This window comes from Pongo pygmaeus, chromosome 1, assembly GCF_028885625.2.
Source record: "Pongo pygmaeus isolate AG05252 chromosome 1, NHGRI_mPonPyg2-v2.0_pri, whole genome shotgun sequence".
NCBI lineage: Eukaryota > Metazoa > Chordata > Mammalia > Primates > Hominidae > Pongo > Pongo pygmaeus.
Window position 1 is genome coordinate 197,777,503 of NC_072373.2, and position 17,912 is coordinate 197,795,414.

At 47.5% G+C, this 17,912-nt stretch overlaps 1 protein-coding gene across 7 annotated transcripts in view; it reads left to right on the forward strand.

Moving 5' to 3' along the window:
• The first annotated feature begins 5,525 nt into the window (after positions 1 to 5,525).
• RNF19B (ring finger protein 19B) overlaps positions 5,526 to 17,912 on the forward strand; it is a 32,632-nt gene continuing 20,245 nt past the window's right edge. Inside the window, exons 1-3 of one of the 7 annotated variants that reach the window (XM_054464107.2) lie at positions 5,526 to 5,621; positions 9,003 to 9,111; positions 9,356 to 10,524. In XM_054464107.2, coding sequence (XP_054320082.1) covers positions 9,569 to 10,524 — 956 coding nt within the window. In that variant the 5' untranslated portion in view covers positions 5,526 to 5,621; positions 9,003 to 9,111; positions 9,356 to 9,568. Of the gene's footprint in view, positions 5,622 to 9,002; positions 9,112 to 9,316; positions 10,525 to 17,912 lie in introns of those variants that run through there. The other 6 variants (XM_054464090.2, XM_054464111.2, XM_054464099.2 and 3 more) reach the window with 6 other exon arrangements.

Sequence of the window (17,912 nt, forward strand, 5' to 3'; positions counted from 1 at the left end):
ACCTCGTGATCCGCCTGCCTTGGCCTCCCAAAGTACTGGGATTACAGGTGTGAGCCACCACGCCTGGCCTTCTCTTCTTTGTTGCCCCCGCAACTGCTGCCTCTCAGACATTCAAGACCACACCTTTACCCTGGTTTTCCAAAGCATTTTCCTAATGAAAGCCATCGTCTTCTCTAAGGGTGGAGGTCATGCTCTGAGGGTTTATGATATGCATCTGGCTCACAGGGGTGTTTTTAAACAATCAGATCAACATTTAAAAATTGATGGATTACACATAAAAGTCCAGATTTGTGGCTTTTCTTATAAATTCAGAAAATCTGGCATCATAAGACCCAAATTTCTCCCAAGGAGCATATTGGCCTAAATGAAGAGCGGACTCCCTGCACTTTAGACAGGTTTTTCCTTTCGTTTTTCTTTCTAAATACTGTACTTCATGCCATAAGACAGGTTTTTCTTTTTCTTTTTTCTTTTTTCTTTTTTTTGTGTGACGAGTCTCGCTCTGTCGCCCAGGCTGGAGTGCAGTGGCGCAATCTGGGCTCACTACAACCTCTGCCTCCCGGGTTCCTGCCATTCTCCTGCCTCAGCCTCCCGAGTAGCTGGGACTACAGGTGCCCGCCACCATGCCTGGCTAATTTTCTTTTTTTTTTTTTTTTTTTTTTTTTTTTTTAGTAGAGACGGGGTTTCACCGTGTTGGCCAGGATGGTCTCGATCTCCTGACCTCGTGATCCGCCCACCTTGGCCTCCCAAAGTGCTGGGATTACAGGCGTGAGCCACCGCGCCCGGCAAAACAGGTTTTTCTTATGCCCGTCATGCACCAGCCGTATTTCTCTCTCCTGCTTGACTCCTGCAGGCTTTCACCTTTGTGACCTTTGCTAAGCGGCATTTTAGTGCCAGTTTCTACCCTCTGTTGCTTTATTATAATTAAGTTGGGTCTAGGAATTCGCTAGGCTCACAAAGGGGGAAAGGGGACCCTACAGCAAGAGCAGTCACAAGTATGCAAGTGATGGCTATCCCTGGAAGAGCCCCGGGTCCAGAGGTATGGGGTCTCCCGTGCAAGGAGGCGGTGGGACTGGTGAGGGTGAAGGTGAGTCTTGGTTATGAAGGATCTAAATGCTCTCTCATCGGGCACGGGGAGCCAGCGTGGGGTTTAAGGCAGGGCGACACACCATGAGCTGTACGTATGAGAAAGGTGGCTGGGAAGCTTGCGGGACAGAATCTATTGAAACCCTCCCATCCCCCGCTGTGTCTGCTGGAAGCCCAGTGAGAGGCAGGGGCAGTGGTCCGAGGACGGCTGCCGCCGGATGAGTGGCAAAGGCGGTGGGAACGGCTGGGAGGACTGCAAGGGAGGGATTTTGGAGGCAGCCTTGTCAAAGAGTGGGTATGCTTGACCTTGACGGAAAACACTGCGGGAGCTGCGGCAGCAACTCGCTCGCCTCCGCTCCCTTCCCGTACCCTGCGCCGCAGCGGACTGCGGCGGAATCCCGGCCCCTTGCCGGGCGCCCTCCCGCGCGGATGCGGCACGCGAGGGGCGGGGGCGGGATGGCGAGGGTGGCGGGACGGCGGGGATGCCGGTCTTTCCTGGAAGGCCAGGGAGGGAAAGGGAGGCTGGTCACATGGACCGCCACCGGGCGCAGCCGGATTGGCGGGTTTCGCAGCCAAGCAAGCCAAGGCTGCTTGGATTTCCAGGCACTAAGCGGCCTCCTCCCCTCGTTCGAGCGCCCGAGGAAGGCGCTGGCCCTGCGCCGGGCAAGGGAAGACGCGAGCCGTGCTCCTTCCGCAGTGTGAAACGAACGGTATCTCCGCAGTCCTAGGGAGGTCTGATTATTGGGAGCTTGGGAGGTCTGATTATTGTCTTGGGAGGTCTGATTATTGTCTGGGAGCTCTGATTATTGTCTCCATGAACACCTCTCGTCCCCCTTCCTTTCTCTGCTTTTCTCCTGACTTCCCACACCTGCCCCTCTTTCTACCTTACCTACCTGGAGGCCAGCTTTATTTGCAGGTTTCCATTACTTGCTGTAGTTTTTCAGCTTTTAGTAAATCAACCTGCTGGAGGTGGCAAAGATTAAAAGAGAAATCCCACAGATGCCTCAAGTCCCACACATCCAGCCCACTTATCTCCCTAAAATGCTCTTCCCTGTCTCAAGCAAAAACCTGAGAACCATCTCCATCTCGCTGTCCCCAATCAAATCTATGACCAAAACCTATTAAATTTACCTCCAAAATATTTCTTACACCTCACACCAAGTATTTTCCCTTCTTAGCATTTATCCTGATTTGTAACTGTATGTTTATTTGTATGATTGTTTTTGTAAGGGTTTTTCCCACTGGATTGTAAGCTCCATGTGAGCAGGGACCTTGTCTGTTTTGCTCATTGCTGTATCACCGACACTGTACCAGGCACATAGTAGGTACACACTAAATGTTAATTAATTGATTGAATGAATGAATCCATGTATAACAAGTCCTGGGGAGGGGCACAGATTTTAAGATAAAATACACAGTTTATCTATCCCCAAGAAGTCACCTATCTGATGGGTTTGGTGTCATGAAGCCTGTAGTTCCAGCTACTTGGAAGACTAAGGCAGGAGGATTGCTTGAGCCCAGGAATTTGAAGCTGTATCATACTATGATTTTGCCTGTAAATAGCCACTGCACTGCAGCCTGGGCAACATAGCATGACACCGTCTATAAACAAAACAAAAAAAGAAGTCATCTATCTAACAAACATGTCCTGAGGTCTCTGCTACACAAGGCCCTGGACAGAGACCAGTGCATGCAATAAGTAAGATTCCATTTCTACCTTCCCTCTTTGTCTTAAGAGTCCACATGTCACTAACCCAGACAAGACCCTGTGGTATTGGAGGTGCCAAAGGTGGAGTCAGAGTCCAGGATTTAGAATCTGATGAGCTGGCTGTGTGACCACAAGTCTCCTCTCTCTGAGGCTCCATCTTCTCATCTTGAAAACAGGATAGCAATACCAAGCTCACATGGCTATTGAGAGCAATGAATGAGATAAATGAAAGCACCAACTGCGGGTTTTACAGCGATGTTGGGTGTAGGTGGGTGATCATATCTTCCAGTTTGCCTGGAACAGATCGATTGACACCTGTTAAACTACAGCAAATTAATAGCATTCCCTTTCATCCTTCCAAATGTCCTGCTTTGGACAGTAAAGTATGTGGATACCCTAGTAATACATGTAACTCTAGAGTTATCTACACTGTACCCTGGGGACACAAAGGATGGAGGGAGGTGGGTCTGACTGTAGAAAGGTGGATGGTAACCATGGAAATAAGCCTGCACTATGCATAGGATTACACCAAGTGGAGAGGGATAGGAAGGGCATAAGAAGCAGAGGGACCAGCATTTGCCAAGAAGCAAGGCTTAACAATCCTGGGCATACTTAGTTAGATAACATAAAGAAGGCCAAATGGCTTGAGTCCAGGAGGCATGCAAGAAGATGAGGCTTTCTGCAGTGGGAACTGGAGAAAGTTTTTGAGTAGGGGTAGACATGAGCCAATGGCTTCACAAAAGAGACCAGTTGAGGAGCTGGGGCCAAAATTGAAGCAGAAGAGATAATGAGGCTTGAACAGGGCAGTGCATGTAAGCCCAGGAAGAAAGGGTGAGATTCCATAAGCATTTTGGAGATAAAACAGATAGGACTTCGATGTGAGCATCAGAGGACAGGTCAGAGGCAGGAAGACTTCCAGATGGATAAAGAGGCCACTCCCTGAGGCAGGCAGAGAGAGGACAGGCCAGGAGACCCAGAAAATAGGAGGTGACCCAGATCAGGCTGACTAGGCACAGAAGCTCAGGATCCACAGGGAAAAATGGAGATCACGTCAGGTAGAGGTGACTTCTGAGGCCAGAGGAAGGAGCTAGGAGCCTCAATATTCATGTGACATCTAATTAAAATTAGCTTTCACAGCAACCTTGAAGCCAGTCGCTGTGGCTCACGCCTGTAATCCCAGCACTTTGGGAGGCTGGGGCGGGTAGATCACCTGAGATCAGGAGTTTGAGACCAGCCTGGTCAACATGGTGAAACCCCGTCTCTACTAAAAATACAAAAATTAGCCAGGCATGGTGGCACACACCTGTAGTCTCAGCTACTTGGGAGGCTGAGGCAGGAGAATCTCTCGAATCTGGGAGGCAGAGGTTGCAGTGAGCTGAGATCGCGCCATTGCACTCTGTCAAAAGCGAAAAAGTGAAACTGCATCTCAAAAAAAAAAAAAAAGAGGCTGGGCATGGTAGCTCACACCTGTAATCCCAGCACTTTGTGAGGCCGAGGTGGGCGGATCACTTGAGGTCAGGAGTTCAAGACCAGCCTGGCCAACATGGCGAAACCCCATCTCTACTAAAATACAAAAAAAAAAATCAGCCGGGCATGGTGATTAGCGCCTGTAGTCCCAGCTACACGGGAGGATGAGGCACAAGAATCGCTTGAACCCAGGAGGCGGAGGTTGCAGTGAGCCGAGATCGCGCCATTGCACTCCAGCCTGGGTGACAGCGCAAGACTCTATCTCAAAAAAACAAACAAACAAAGAAAACAACAACAACAAAAAACCAAAACAACAACAACAAAAACCTTGAAAAAGACAAGAGAAAACTCAAAAGTAGAGCCTCAAGAAAGAAAAAAAGCAGGTTTTGTAGTCCAATTTCATTGTATGTATGGCTCTCCTTGATTTAAACTGTCCCATAATACCTCATAGACTAAAGCTGAGCTCCTTAGCCTGGCACTCAAGGCTTCCTGTAGCTGGGTCTCAGCCTGTCTCTGATGAACATTTCATATTTCATCTGCTCATGTTTGGCCCCTCCCTCCTTCCTTGTGAAAGAGTAGCTCCTTCCTTTTGGAGAATTGCTCCTCCCTTTGGTCCAGCCATATGGTTCAGGTACTGCCTATCAATCATAGTATTCCATCCTCCATGACCACAGATGTGGGTATGCAGCCAAACCTCAGCAATCAGACTTGTTCTGAAGAATTTTGAGAATCTGGAACAAAGGGAAGATAATTACTCCTCTCTGGTGAGGAAGCTAGGACACATAAGCTAGGGATTCTACAGTTCCAGCAAGAGAGAGAAGTAGACTGAAAAAATAAAGTGGGGAGAAGAGGGAGTTAATGCTTAATGGCTATGGAATTCCAAGTTGGGAAAATGAAAAAGTTCTGGAGATGGATGGTGGTGATGGTTGCACAACAATATGAATTTATTTAATGTTACCAAACGGTACACTTAAAATTGGTTAAAATGGTAGATTTTATGTAATGTATATTTTACCACAATAAAAAAAAAAAGAAGAAGCTAGCATGCAGAGAAGCAAAGATGAATGATGGAGTGCAGGATCTGGGGGCTTTCCTGGGTACAGTTGCTGTGGTACAAAGGGTTCAAAAGGTTATAGAAGCCAAAAATCACTCCTTTGGCCTAGCCTCATTCAAGCTAGGCTTCTGGTCCTTGCATCCAATGGAGCCATAATACAGAACTTTTCCATTTTCTTTTTTTGAGAAGCAGTCTCACGCTGTCGCCCAGGCTTAGAGTACAGTGACACGATCTTGGCTCACTGCAACCTCTGCCTCCCAGGTTCAAGTGATTCTCGTGCCTTGGCCTCCTGAGTAGCTGGGACTACAGGTGAGTGCCACCATGCCTGGCTAATTTTTGTATTTTTAGTAGAGACAGGGTTTCTGCATGTTGGCCAGGCTGGTCTCGAACCTCCCGACCTCAAGCCATCTGCCCACCTCAGCCTCCCAAAGTGCTGGGATTACAGCATGAGCCACCATGCCTGGCCAGAACCTTTCCATTTTCATTTCTCACTCATGTCCTTTCAAACATTCTCTTTTCCTGTCAACCCTGCTGCTCATACTTCCTCAGACTTATGTGTTTATACACATTATGCCTTTCCTGCCTGCTCCCCAAGCTTGGAATGTCCTTCCCCCTTCTTATGACTTTGTCAACTCATATTCATCATTTGAGATCCAGCTCAAAGGGCTCCTCCTCAGGAAAGCCATCCCTGACCACCCTAAGCAGAGCCTGCCATGCCTTCTGTTGGTCTGTCATAGCTTTTTTGGATATGTCCTCATCACTTGGTATCTCAGTGATCTGCCATCTTGTCTGTAACCTCCAGTAGATTATGTTTTTCATCTCCATTACCCTGGTAGCTGGCAAAGAGGCTAGCACAAAGTAAGTATAATAAATCTTTACTGAATGAGTGTACAGATGAGTGAGAATCTTTTTCTCCCTCATGCCATCTCTGAGTCACTACTCAGTTTCTATCAAGAAGAGACACATAAGGAAACGTGGGAGGAACTGCTTTAGTCCCTTTATTCAAGGGTGATAGTCTCAGGAGAGAAGAAAACACAATCAAATTGGGGCCATTGCAAAGTCTAGTGGCATTTAAGAGAAGTTATTTTCCCCAAAGCACTGGCAGCTTTGAACCGAGGCTGAATTTGTTTGGAAGCCAGAGCCAAGACAAGCAGACATTTGGGAGTGTTGAGCAGCAAGCTGGGATTCTGACAGCTGTTTCTGTCAGCTGCACAAGGAGAAGCATCTAAAAGGCATCTAGGTCTACCTGGAATTGGGGGTCCCCATATCTTTTAGCACAATCTGACCCAAGGAACAAGGCAGCCCTCTCTCCTACCCTCCATTCCCACCATAAGCATATACCTCCTCTAAGGGGGCTCTGCAATTGATTAGGACGTTGGGCACTGAGAACAGAGTCAAAGATGACTATAGGGAACTGTGGCAGAGATGATACTACTGCTTACTAAATGGCTTATGGTTTCTTCCTACATTTCCCAGCCTCCCTTGCAGTTTTTTGTTTGTTTGTTTGTTTGTTTGTTTTTGACACAGAGTCTTGCTCTCTCGCCCAGGCTGGAGTACAGTGGTGTAATCTCCACTCACTGCAACCTCCACCTCCCGGTTCAAGCCATTCTCCTGCCTCAGCCTCTGAATAGCTGGGATTACAGGCGCCCCTACCACACCCAGCTAACTTTTGTATTTTTAGAGATGGGGTTTCACTATGTTGGCCAGGCTGGTCTCGAACTCCTGACCTCAGGTGATCCGCCTGCCTCGGCCTCCCAAAGTGCTGGGATTACAGGCATGAGCCACCGTGCCCGGTCTCCAGCTCTCTTTTTGAGGCAATACTGAAAGCTTTGCATAGAGATGGTGGAGCCCAAGACAGAAGTAATCTGGATCTCTGAGTTACCCAGGAAAGTTGAGGAGAGCTACCCTGGAGAGTGCCTTAACCCATAGCCAGCTTTGCATGAGTGGAAAAGATATACCATTGTTGTGTTATGCCATTGAGATATTTGGCTTGTTTGTTATCATAGCCAAGTCTAGCCTATTCTGCCAGATAAATATAGACATTAATTCTTGTTTTAGCCATCCAGCATCAAACCTCCTTCCTATTTCAGGATTAAACTCTCCCCCTCCTTTAGGACTCTTTGGTGTTGCCAAATCCAGTGGTCACATCTCTGTTCTTATCTTTCTTGATTTCTCAGCAGCATTTGTCACAATTGACCACTCCCTTCTGGGAACATATATGTTGGTGTCTGTGACATCATGCCTGCTTAATTTTCCTTTTATGTCACTGGCCCCCACTTTTCAGTTTTCTTTGTTGGCTCCCCTTCTTGTTTTATGTCAAAAGTTTGAATTTCTGGAGACCTGATTTAAAATATCACAGCTGGTTTCCACCTTTTGAGACGGTGTCTTTTTGTGTCACCCAGGCTGGAGTGCAGTGGCATAATCATGGCTCACTGCAGTCTCAACCTCCCAGGCTCAAGCATTCCTCCCACCTCAGTCTCCCAAGTAGCGGGGACTACAGGCACACTCCATCACACCCAGATAATTTTTGTATTTTTTGTAGAGATGGGGTTTTGCCATGTTGCTCAAGCTGGTCTCAAACTCCTGGGCTTAAGAGATTCACCAGCCTAGGCCTCCCAAAGTGTTGTAATTACAGGTGCGAGCCACAGCTCCTGGCCCATCTTACCATTCCTTATTAATAACAGAGCACTCATTGTTAGCTGGGCACATTGTACCCAGTTAAGAGAATGTTTCCCAGGTTCCCTTGCAGCTGAGTTTGGCCATGTGAGTATGTTTTGGCAAAAATGTGCGGGATTTTCAAGGCAGTCCTTTTTTTTTTTTTTTTTTTTTTTTGAGACAGAGTCTCGCTCTGTCGCCCAGGCTGGAGTGCAGCGGGGCGATCTCGGCTCACTGCAACCTCCTCCTCCCGGGTTCACGCCATTCTCCTGCCTCAGCCTCCCGAGTAGCTGGGACTACAGGCGCCCGCCACCACGCCTGGCTAATTTTTTATATTTTTGGTAGAGATGGGATTTCACTGTGTTAGCCAGGATGGTCTCGATCTCCTGACCTCGTGAACCACCCGCCTGGCCTCCCGAAGTGCTGGGATTACAGGCGTGAGCCACCGCGCCCAGCCCCAAGGCAGTCTTCTTAAAAGGAAGAGGATGCATCTTTCTTCCCTTTTTCCTTCCCACTGTTTGGAATATGGACCATAGTGAGGTGACCTTAACACTGGAAGCCAAATACTGAGGATGGCTGAACAGCCCTGAACTGCCCACTTTTGGACTTATATGTCATGGAAAGAGAGAAATTTCTGGCTAGGTGCAGTGGCTTATGCCTGTAATCCCAGCACTTTGAGAGGCCAAGGCAGGAGGATCGCTTGAGCCCAGGAGCTCGAGACCAGCCTGAGCAACACAGGGAGACTTCATCTCCATGAAAAAAATAAAAATAATAGGCAGGCCTGGTGGCGCACCTGTGCTCCCAGCTACTCCGGAGGTTGGGGTGGGAGGATCGCTTAAGTTTGGGAGGTTGAGGCTGCAGTGAGCTGTGATCACGCCACTGCACTCCAACCTGGGTGACAGAGCAAAACTGTCTCAGGAAAATAAATAAATAAATAAATTTCTATCGTAAGCTATTTTTTTCTTTTGTTATTTGCAATTGAATGTAATCCTGATACATTCCTGTTGTTGAAGCTGTTTGCCTGCCTCCCACTAGGAAGCCTAAGGATCCAGATCCTCCCCCAGTCAGAAGAATGGGGAACTAGAAAAAGAAAGGCAAAGGCACTGCCAGGCAAGAAAACGCTGGGTCTCCTTCCACAAGTTTGGTAAGTAAGCAAGATACCAGGAGGATAGAATGGTAAGTGAGCCTAGAAATAGATTATTATATACACAGGGTTTATTAAATACATAGAGAACACTGAATGCTAGACTAAGAAATTTGGACTTTATTCTGTAAATCCCTTGCAATAAGGGACCTTGTCTGTTTTATTTACTAATGCCTCGTACTTTGTAGAAGCTCAATGAGTGAATATATTCTTCATTAATTTATGCTGTCTGCTTAATAAACAGAAATGTTGGAAGGTGAACCAGTTGGGAGTCACCATCTGATCAACCGCTGTCTGCTTTTTATAAATAATGTAACTGAACCATCATTTACTGGAAGTGGCAATCAACCTGTGAGGAACGGCAAACCAAAAAGTCCACCTTGGGTGTCGTGGTGATGGAATTGGGGGCGGAGACCAGGGAGAGCAGTGGGCTAGGACCTCTGAGAGTCTCCGCAACATGGCGGCCCTGGAACCACCTGACCTGCAGGAGGCGGAGCTCCGCCCCAGCTCGCCCGGCCCCACCCCGCTCGGCCCTGCCCAGCGCACCCCTAGACCGGGGCGCGAGGGTTGTGAGGTGTTTGAGCGAAGCGCCTGCGCAGAGCAGCGGCGCGCGGGGCGGAGGCTTTATAACCACTTCGTCGTTGCCGCTCGGTTTCTATCTCCGGGAGGGCGGTTGAGGCGGTGGCGGCGGCGGCTGCGGCCGGACGCTGGCGGAGGGGCGCTGAGGCGGGAGCTGTGGCGGCGCTGGGCGCCCCTGGCCCCTCGGCCTCTGCGGGCCATGGGCTCCGAGAAGGACTCCGAGTCGCCGCGCTCCACATCCCTGCATGCGGCCGCGCCCGACCCTAAGTGCCGCAGCGGCGGCCGGCGCCGGCGCCTCACCTTGCACAGCGTTTTCTCTGCCTCGGCCCGCGGCCGCCGCGCCCGGGCCAAGCCGCAGGCCGAGCCGCCGCCCCCGGCTGCGCCGCCGCCGCCCGCCCCGGCCCCTGCCGCGGCCCAGGCCCCGCCGCCCGAGGCGCTGCCCGCCGAGCCGGCCGCCGAGGCCGAGGCGGAGGCCGCGGCGGCGGCGGCGGAGCCCGGGTTCGACGATGAGGAGGCGGCGGAGGGCGGCGGCCCGGGCGCGGAGGAGGTGGAGTGTCCGCTGTGCCTGGTGCGGCTGCCGCCTGAGCGCGCCCCGCGCCTCCTCAGCTGTCCGCACCGCTCTTGCCGGGACTGCCTCCGCCACTACCTGCGCCTGGAGATAAGCGAGAGCAGAGTGCCCATCAGCTGCCCCGAGTGCAGCGAGCGACTCAACCCGCACGACATCCGCTTGCTGCTCGCCGACCCGCCGCTTATGCACAAGTACGAGGAGTTCATGCTGCGCCGCTACCTAGCCTCGGACCCCGACTGCCGCTGGTGCCCGGCCCCGGACTGCGGGTGAGCGCGGGGGCGTGGCGCGGGTGGCGGCGGCCTGCGGCCGAGGGGCGTGGCTGGGGGCAGCAGGGACCCCGCGTGGGTGTCCCAAGCAGGGAAACCCGCAAGGCGGCAGCTTCGGCGGGGTGGTAACCATCAGGCAAGCCCAGACTAGTGGGGTGAACGCACCCGACACCCCGCCCCTGCCTCAGGGCTCGAGGTGGCTGCTAAGCATTCGGTGAGGGGAAGGGAGCTGTCCATCAAGTTAGGAGACAGGGAGAGGCGGGTTTTTTTGGTTGGGGGAATGCCCTCTGTCCGGAGGTGAGGACGGTATCTTTTTTTGTTTTCTTTTTTTTTTGGAGACGGAGTCTCGTTCTGCCTCCCAGGCTGGAGTGCAATGGCGCGATCTCGGCTCACTGCAACCTCCGCCTCCCAGGTTCAAGCAATTCTCCTGCCTCAGCCTCCCGAGTAGCTGGGATTACAGGCGCCCGCCACCACACCCGGCTAATTTCTTTGTATTTTTAGTAGAGATGGGGTTTCACCGTGTTAGCCAGGCTGGTCTCGAACTCCGGACCTCAGGTGATCCGCCTGCCTCGGCCTCCCAAAGTGCTGGGATTACAGGCGTGAGCCACCGCTCCCGGCCAAGGTGGGGAGTATCTCTTAATGAGAGTGGGGAGGGGATATTTGGCCAAGGAGGGAATGAGAATATTGTGAGGGGGCAGCGCGTCGGAGGGGTGTGTCCACTTGGCTAGGGGCAAACTTAGCAGCATTGCAGAAGGTGTGTTCTCCCTGACAACCACCGCTGAAAGTTGGGATGGAGGTGACCGGGGAATAGGCTCTGGGGTACCCTGAGCACTGTGTGTTCTGTGCCACGCTATCGGGAGGCACTCTGTCGTTCTTACCTTGCTGCCTTGGGTAGGGTGAAGGATAGACAGACGTGTTCTTTGTCCAGAGACTCAATGGGGGCACTGAGAAGAAGAATGCCCAGAGGTTGGTGTGATAGGAGAAATTGTGTTTCTGAACCCCTTTGATTTTGAGTTCTTGATGACAGTCTTTTTAATGCACCATGTAGGCTGAATTTTAAAGGGCAGTAAATTAAAGTATGCAATATCTGCAGAGACATAATACACCAGATTTTGCTATCTGAAGCAGTCAGTGGAGACCTTCCTCGCCCTCCCCGCCTTTAGAAGTCTAACTAATTGTTACTGTCAGTATAGCCCATGAAGTGGTTGCACGCAGGAAGAGGGGCTCATTTAAGTAGTTGGGAGTCAGACAGCCACTACCTGCTCTGTGACCTTGGGCAGATAATTTTATTCTTGTGTGTCATGTTTTGGCGACAAAAAGATTTTGGGGACTCCTTGCAGTGTGTAAACGTAATGCTAGTAAAAAGTTGTGTGATCTTTAGCTTCAAAGGAGTTAAGGACTTTTAATTGTAGCCTATATATCAAGGTTGTTTTGAAATCTCCATGATGCTGCTGGTTGTCTCCTTTCAAAAGGAGCTGTCTTAGAGTGTCTAGGAGAGTAAGAAGAGTTAACTTCTGTTTTTAATTCTGCCAAACTTGTTTAGAAATGGGTGTGTTATTTAACCTCACTGAAATGGGGTTTCTAAATTACTTTGAAGTGTTGTGGTCAAAGAAATGGTGTTTATGGTGACTCACTTTCACTTTCAGTTAATAAGTATCAGGAAGGACCTTTTAGGTTCATGGAACTGTCTGTTTATGTCTGGTGATCTTACTGGCCCTCTGAGGTTAATTTATATTAAAGTTTTACAGATACTGTTGATCTATTTTCTTAACCAAACGAATATTAAGAGAACACAGGCCAGGCTCGGTGGCTCACGCCTATAGTCCTAGCATTCTGGGAGACCAAGGCAGGTGGATCACCTGAGGTCAGGAGCTCGAGATCAGCCTGGCCAACATAGTGGTATCCTGTCTCTACTAAAAATACAAAAATTAGCCGGGCATGGTGGTGCACACCTGTAGTCCCAGCTACCCAGGAGGCTGAGGCAGAATCGCTTGAACCTGTGAGGCAGAGGTTGCAGTGAGCCGAGATCAGGCCACTATACTCCAGCCTGGGTGACAGAGCGAGATTCAGTCTCAAGAAAAAAAAAAAAAAAAATTGCATAGTTAATTTTGGAATAGTACATTAACTCCTTTCTGAGATGTTTCCTTGAGTTCTAAGAAATGTGGCAGATCATCTTTCTGGAAAAGGTCCCTGTTTGTTTTTTATTTTTCTAAAGTCAGTTTCTGTCTTTGCTCACATCAATAAAATGCACGAAAATAATTTTCAAGCTTGGTGACAACTCTCAACTATTTGGAAGTTGTTAAAAAATTAGGCCATTTCTTATTTTAGCCAAGTATTATGTTAGTATCCTCCAGATTTTTTTTAATTAGTTAAAATAATGATAATCATGTATATAGTCATATATATAAACTATTTTTTTATATGTATCATCTATGTACTTAAGGTGGAGTTGGGGGAAAGAAGAAAGCTGACCTGTCAATACCTGTGTGCCAGGCATATATAATTTAATTCGATACTCACAACCTTGTGAGATAGGTTTAGGTTTGATATAGTTTTACAAATGAAGAAACTAAAGTTTAAGGAAATTGAATGACTTGTTCAGGGTCATATAACTAGTAAGTGGTGGAACCAGGCTTAGAACAGGGGTCTTAATTCCAACCAATGCCAATATTCCTTCCACTCCGCCCCTGTTTTAAAAAGCATTTGCTTGTCAACATAGCCGCGTTATTGAGGATGCTGCTGCTTGGGTGCATTTCATTAAGTGTAGCCTGAGGACAACATCGAGAAAGCCAAAGATACTAGAGTCTAGTTTCCTTTCTGATTCCTGTTGTTAACAGCCTCCTATCTACGTTATTTTTCTTATCTGAAATAGGCCTAATTCTTTCCTGACTTGAGAGGTTTAATTAATGTTTACACAGTGTTTTGAGATCTTCAGTTGAAAGTGGTTATAGGGAGTAACTTTAAAATTCTGTTAGTTGCCAAATAGATGCCTGAGTTCTCCTTTGGGATGTGGCTAGTGGCTTTGCGTCTCTTTTTTTTGAGACAGGGTTTCGCTCTGTCACCCAAGCTGGAGTACAGCAGTGGTGCAGTCACAGCTCACTGCAGCCTCAACCTCCTGGGCTCAGGCGATCCTCCTGCCTCAGCATCTCAAGTAGCTGGGACCACGGGTGCATGCCACCAAGCCCAGCTAATTATTATTAATGATATTATTATTATTATTTGTAGAGACATGGTCTCCCTGTGTTGCCGAGGCTGGTCTCGAACTCCTGGGCTCAAGCTGTTTTCCCGCCTTGGCCTCCCAAAGTGCTGGGATTATTGCTGCCTCTTTTTAATGCCAGGAAAAAAAATAGCTTCTGTGTTCTTACTGGATGTCATGGTTCCCTTGTTTTGTTTTGAACAGTGTTGTTTTGTTTTGTTTTAGAGACGGAGTCTCACTCTGTGCCCAGGCTGGAGTGCAGTGGCATGATCATGGCTTACTACAACCCCGAACTCCTTGGCTAAAGCAGTACTCCCACCTCAGCCTCCTGAGTAACTGGGATTATAGGCACGAACCACTGCACCCAGCTCCTTTGTTTTATTTTTTTAAACAAATTGTTCTATTCTTCTGGGGCTGGTAGAGGTCATGGATAAACACTAGAAGAGAAGTCCAAGTCCCAGTTATCTCCTATTCCCATACCTGACCGTCTTTACTGCCCACAGATAAAGTTCTTGCCAGCCAAATTGATCAGGTCTCCCCTCTGCCTTGTTTGTATGTGCATTTGGTAGGGTGAGGGGGGCATGTGAGCAATCTTACAGGTTCTGATCATTAGTTTTACTATAATTACTCATAATAACAAGAACACCATACATTCAGAGATGCATGATTTGTTTACAGAATATTTGTAGGATAGAGCAAAGAGTTTTGGATTTTTCTTTTCTTACACTCAAATATGGTTTTATTTTATTCATAAATAAGGGAACCAATTTCAGTGGGAAAACATTCACATTATAATTTTTTTTTTTTTTTTTTTTGAGATGGAGTCTCGCTCTGTCACCTAGGCTGGAGTGCAGTGGCACCATCTCTGCTCACTGCAAACTCTGCCTCCCGGGTTCACGCCATTCTCCTGCCTCAGCCTCCCGAGTAGCTGGGACCACAGGCGCCCACCACCAAGCCTGGTTAATTTTTTTTTTTTTTTTTTGTATTTTTAGTAGAGACGGGGTTTCACCGTGTTAGCCAGGATGGTCTCGATCTCCTGACCTCGTGATCTGCCCACCTCGGCCTCCCAAAGTGCTGGGATTACAGGCGTGAGCCACTGTGCCCGGCCTCACATTATTATTTAATATACTAAGAACAATATGGCCTAGTATAATCTTAAAACAAGCTGTCAAATGAGATAAAATTAGTTCAAAATACAAATAACTGATTTTTTATAGTTCTTTATAGTCTTCAGACTGTAATCTCATTCAGACATAATTTCATTTTAGTCTCATCCGGGTGGATATTGACATGCATTTTATAAAGGAGAAACCAGTTCAGAGAAGTTTAAATATGGAGCCTAGTGTTTCATTGCTAATAATTGGTACAGTTGATCTTTTATGCTTTTGAGTCTCTGCCCAAGTATGTCTTTTCAGAAACCCTGAAATCATGTAACTGTAATGTTTTCCTCTCAAGTGTCCTGTTGCTAGTCTTAAAACCCTTTCAGAATCTCTAGGAGACTGACAGGTGAGCAAAGTAGGCAACAGAAAATTTCCTGGTGTACAGGGGCAGATCTTCTGTACAGATGAATAAGAAGGGATAAGGCTGTCTTGACCTAAATTCTTTGTGCAGGTCCGCCACTCCAGCCTTTCATTGCTGCCTCTGTCCTCTGCAGAATCCTTCCTCCCACCTGATCCCAGGAAATAGTATCAGCTATTGGCCTTCCCAGACAACTAGACTGGACCATCCCATAAACAGGAAGCTTTTGTTCATCCCTAGCACATTTATGAGGGAAGAGCAAGCAAGCTCTTTGAACAAGACAAATTTCAGTCAGTGAAGGAGGATTTTTGCTTTCTAAAGCCTCCCTGAACCTCTTCTCTTGATTTGGCTCCATAACTCCTGTTCCACAACTTTTCCCTGCATTCCCCAACTCCACACCACCCCCTCCTCTTGTGCACATACACCATCCTCCATCCCAATACATCTCTCTCAGATTTGCCAAAGTACTTGTACTAAAGGAGAACATCTGTATCACTTCCCTGCTTAAGACTATTCATTGACTACCTAACCTATAAGATGACTTATCATTATGTCTTTGAGAACTTATTTGATCTATCCTTATAATTTAAGCTCCTTTACAGTTTCCAACCATCTTTTTTTTTTTTTAGATGGAGTCTCGCTCTATTGCCCAGGCAGGCTGGAGTGCAGTGGTGCAATCTCGGCTCACTGCAAGCTCCACCTCCCAGGCTTCATGCCATTCTCCCTTCTCAGCCTCCTGAGTAGCTGGGACTACAGGCGCCTGCAACCACGCCTGGCTAATTTTTTGTATTTTTAGCAGAGACAGGGTTTTACCGTGTTAGCCAGGATGGTCTCAATCTCCTGACCTCGTGATCTGCCCGCTTCAGCCTCCCAAAGTGCTGGGATTACAGGTGTGAGCCACCACGCCCGGCCATCTCCAACCATCTTTTGATTTTATTTTCTATTTTTCACTCACATCACTATTTCCTAAGGTATGTTACAGGCATTACTTGAAAGAAAAATGTTTTGTGAGGAAATAAGCTTGGAAAATACTGGGTTAAACAACATAAAACAAGTTTATGAGTTTCTTAAATCTTTAAACATGCTAATATGCTAATATGTAGTATAAGTCTTCAATATAATATAATTTCCCCAATTTAGATCACCAGGAAACAGGTTTTTGTTTTTTCTGTAGCATCTTTAAGGCTTAACTCAAACTTTCCCTAAACTCCTTTAATAGTTACCATGCTGGCCTGCCTTTGGTTAGTGTCCTTATTTAACCATAAACCTTATGCTCTGAATAGATTGAGAGCTCATGCCTCTAGACTAGGATATCTATATTCCAACCATTTCTACAACTCTGTGTACAAAGTCTTTCAATTAGGTTCTAGGAGAGTGTGGTACATAGATGAATTTTGATGAGAAAGATAAGAAATATGAGCAGCATAGTTCTCAGAGGAAGAATAGAGATGAAAGAGATAAGCAAGAATAGTATAGACAGGTGATCATTCAATTCAACAGACAACTTTTTTTTGAGATTGAGTCTTGCTTTGTCACCCAGGCTGGAGTGCAATTGTGCCATCTCAGCTCACTGCAACCTCTGCCTCACTGCAACCTCTGCCTCTCAGGTTCAAGCGATTCTTCTGCCTCAGCCTCCCAAGTATCTGGGATTACAGGCACATGCCACAATGCCCAGCTAATTTTTGTATTTTTAGTAGAGACAGGGTTTCACCATGTTGGCCAGGCTGGGCTTGAATTCCTGACTTCAAGTGATCCACCCGCCTCAACCTCCCAAAGTGCTGGGATTACAGGTGTGAGCCACCACACCTGGCTTCAACAGATACTTTTGGAATGATACAATGTTGAACCCTGGGTGAGTACTGGCTATTACAAAAAGAACTTAGACATGATTTTCTTGATAGGAAGTTTCACCTGGTAGAGGAGACGGATAATTGATACATAGATAGATAGAAAATTATACAAATGTCATGTGATAAATACTAAAGAAAATACGGGTGCTCTTAGATAGATGCAAGAACAATAGATTTTGCATGACGGTTTCAAGAAAGACTTCACAGAGGAGCAGGCATGGTGGTGTGCACCTGTGGTCCCAGCTACTTAGGAGGCTGAGGTGGGAGGATTAGTTGAGCCCAGGAGTTCGAGACCAGCCAGGGTAATAGCGAGACCCCATACCTGGGAAATGACTAGAGATCAACCTGAAAACGTGGACTGGATTCAGGTTGATAGGCCTGTGTAACCCATGGAAATAAGTTTTGGGTTGAAGCACTTTTTTTCTTTTTTCTTTTTGTTTGAAGGATTTTAAGCAAAAGAGTAACCTTCTAGAATGGAATTTGGATGGAGTGGGGAATAGGGAGAGCAGATAAGGGGCTCTTGGAGTTGTCTAGCCTAGAGATGGGTCTTAAATAGGGCAGGAAAAATGAAGATGTTAAGGGTACAGTTCATTGTGACAACTTGGCGCATGTCTACCACCCTGATGCCTACTAGGGGTCTATTTGTAAATGGATAGACTAGTTATGTTACATGACTTGGGGATGGAAAGTACAGACATAATATAGGAACACATTTCTTTAACCACCGAAGTCTATTGGAGCATAATCAAATTTATACTAATGGAAATCTTTCTTTCCAGGGCTGAAGCTAAGTAATGCTGTGGTCTAGCTTGTCATTTTATGAT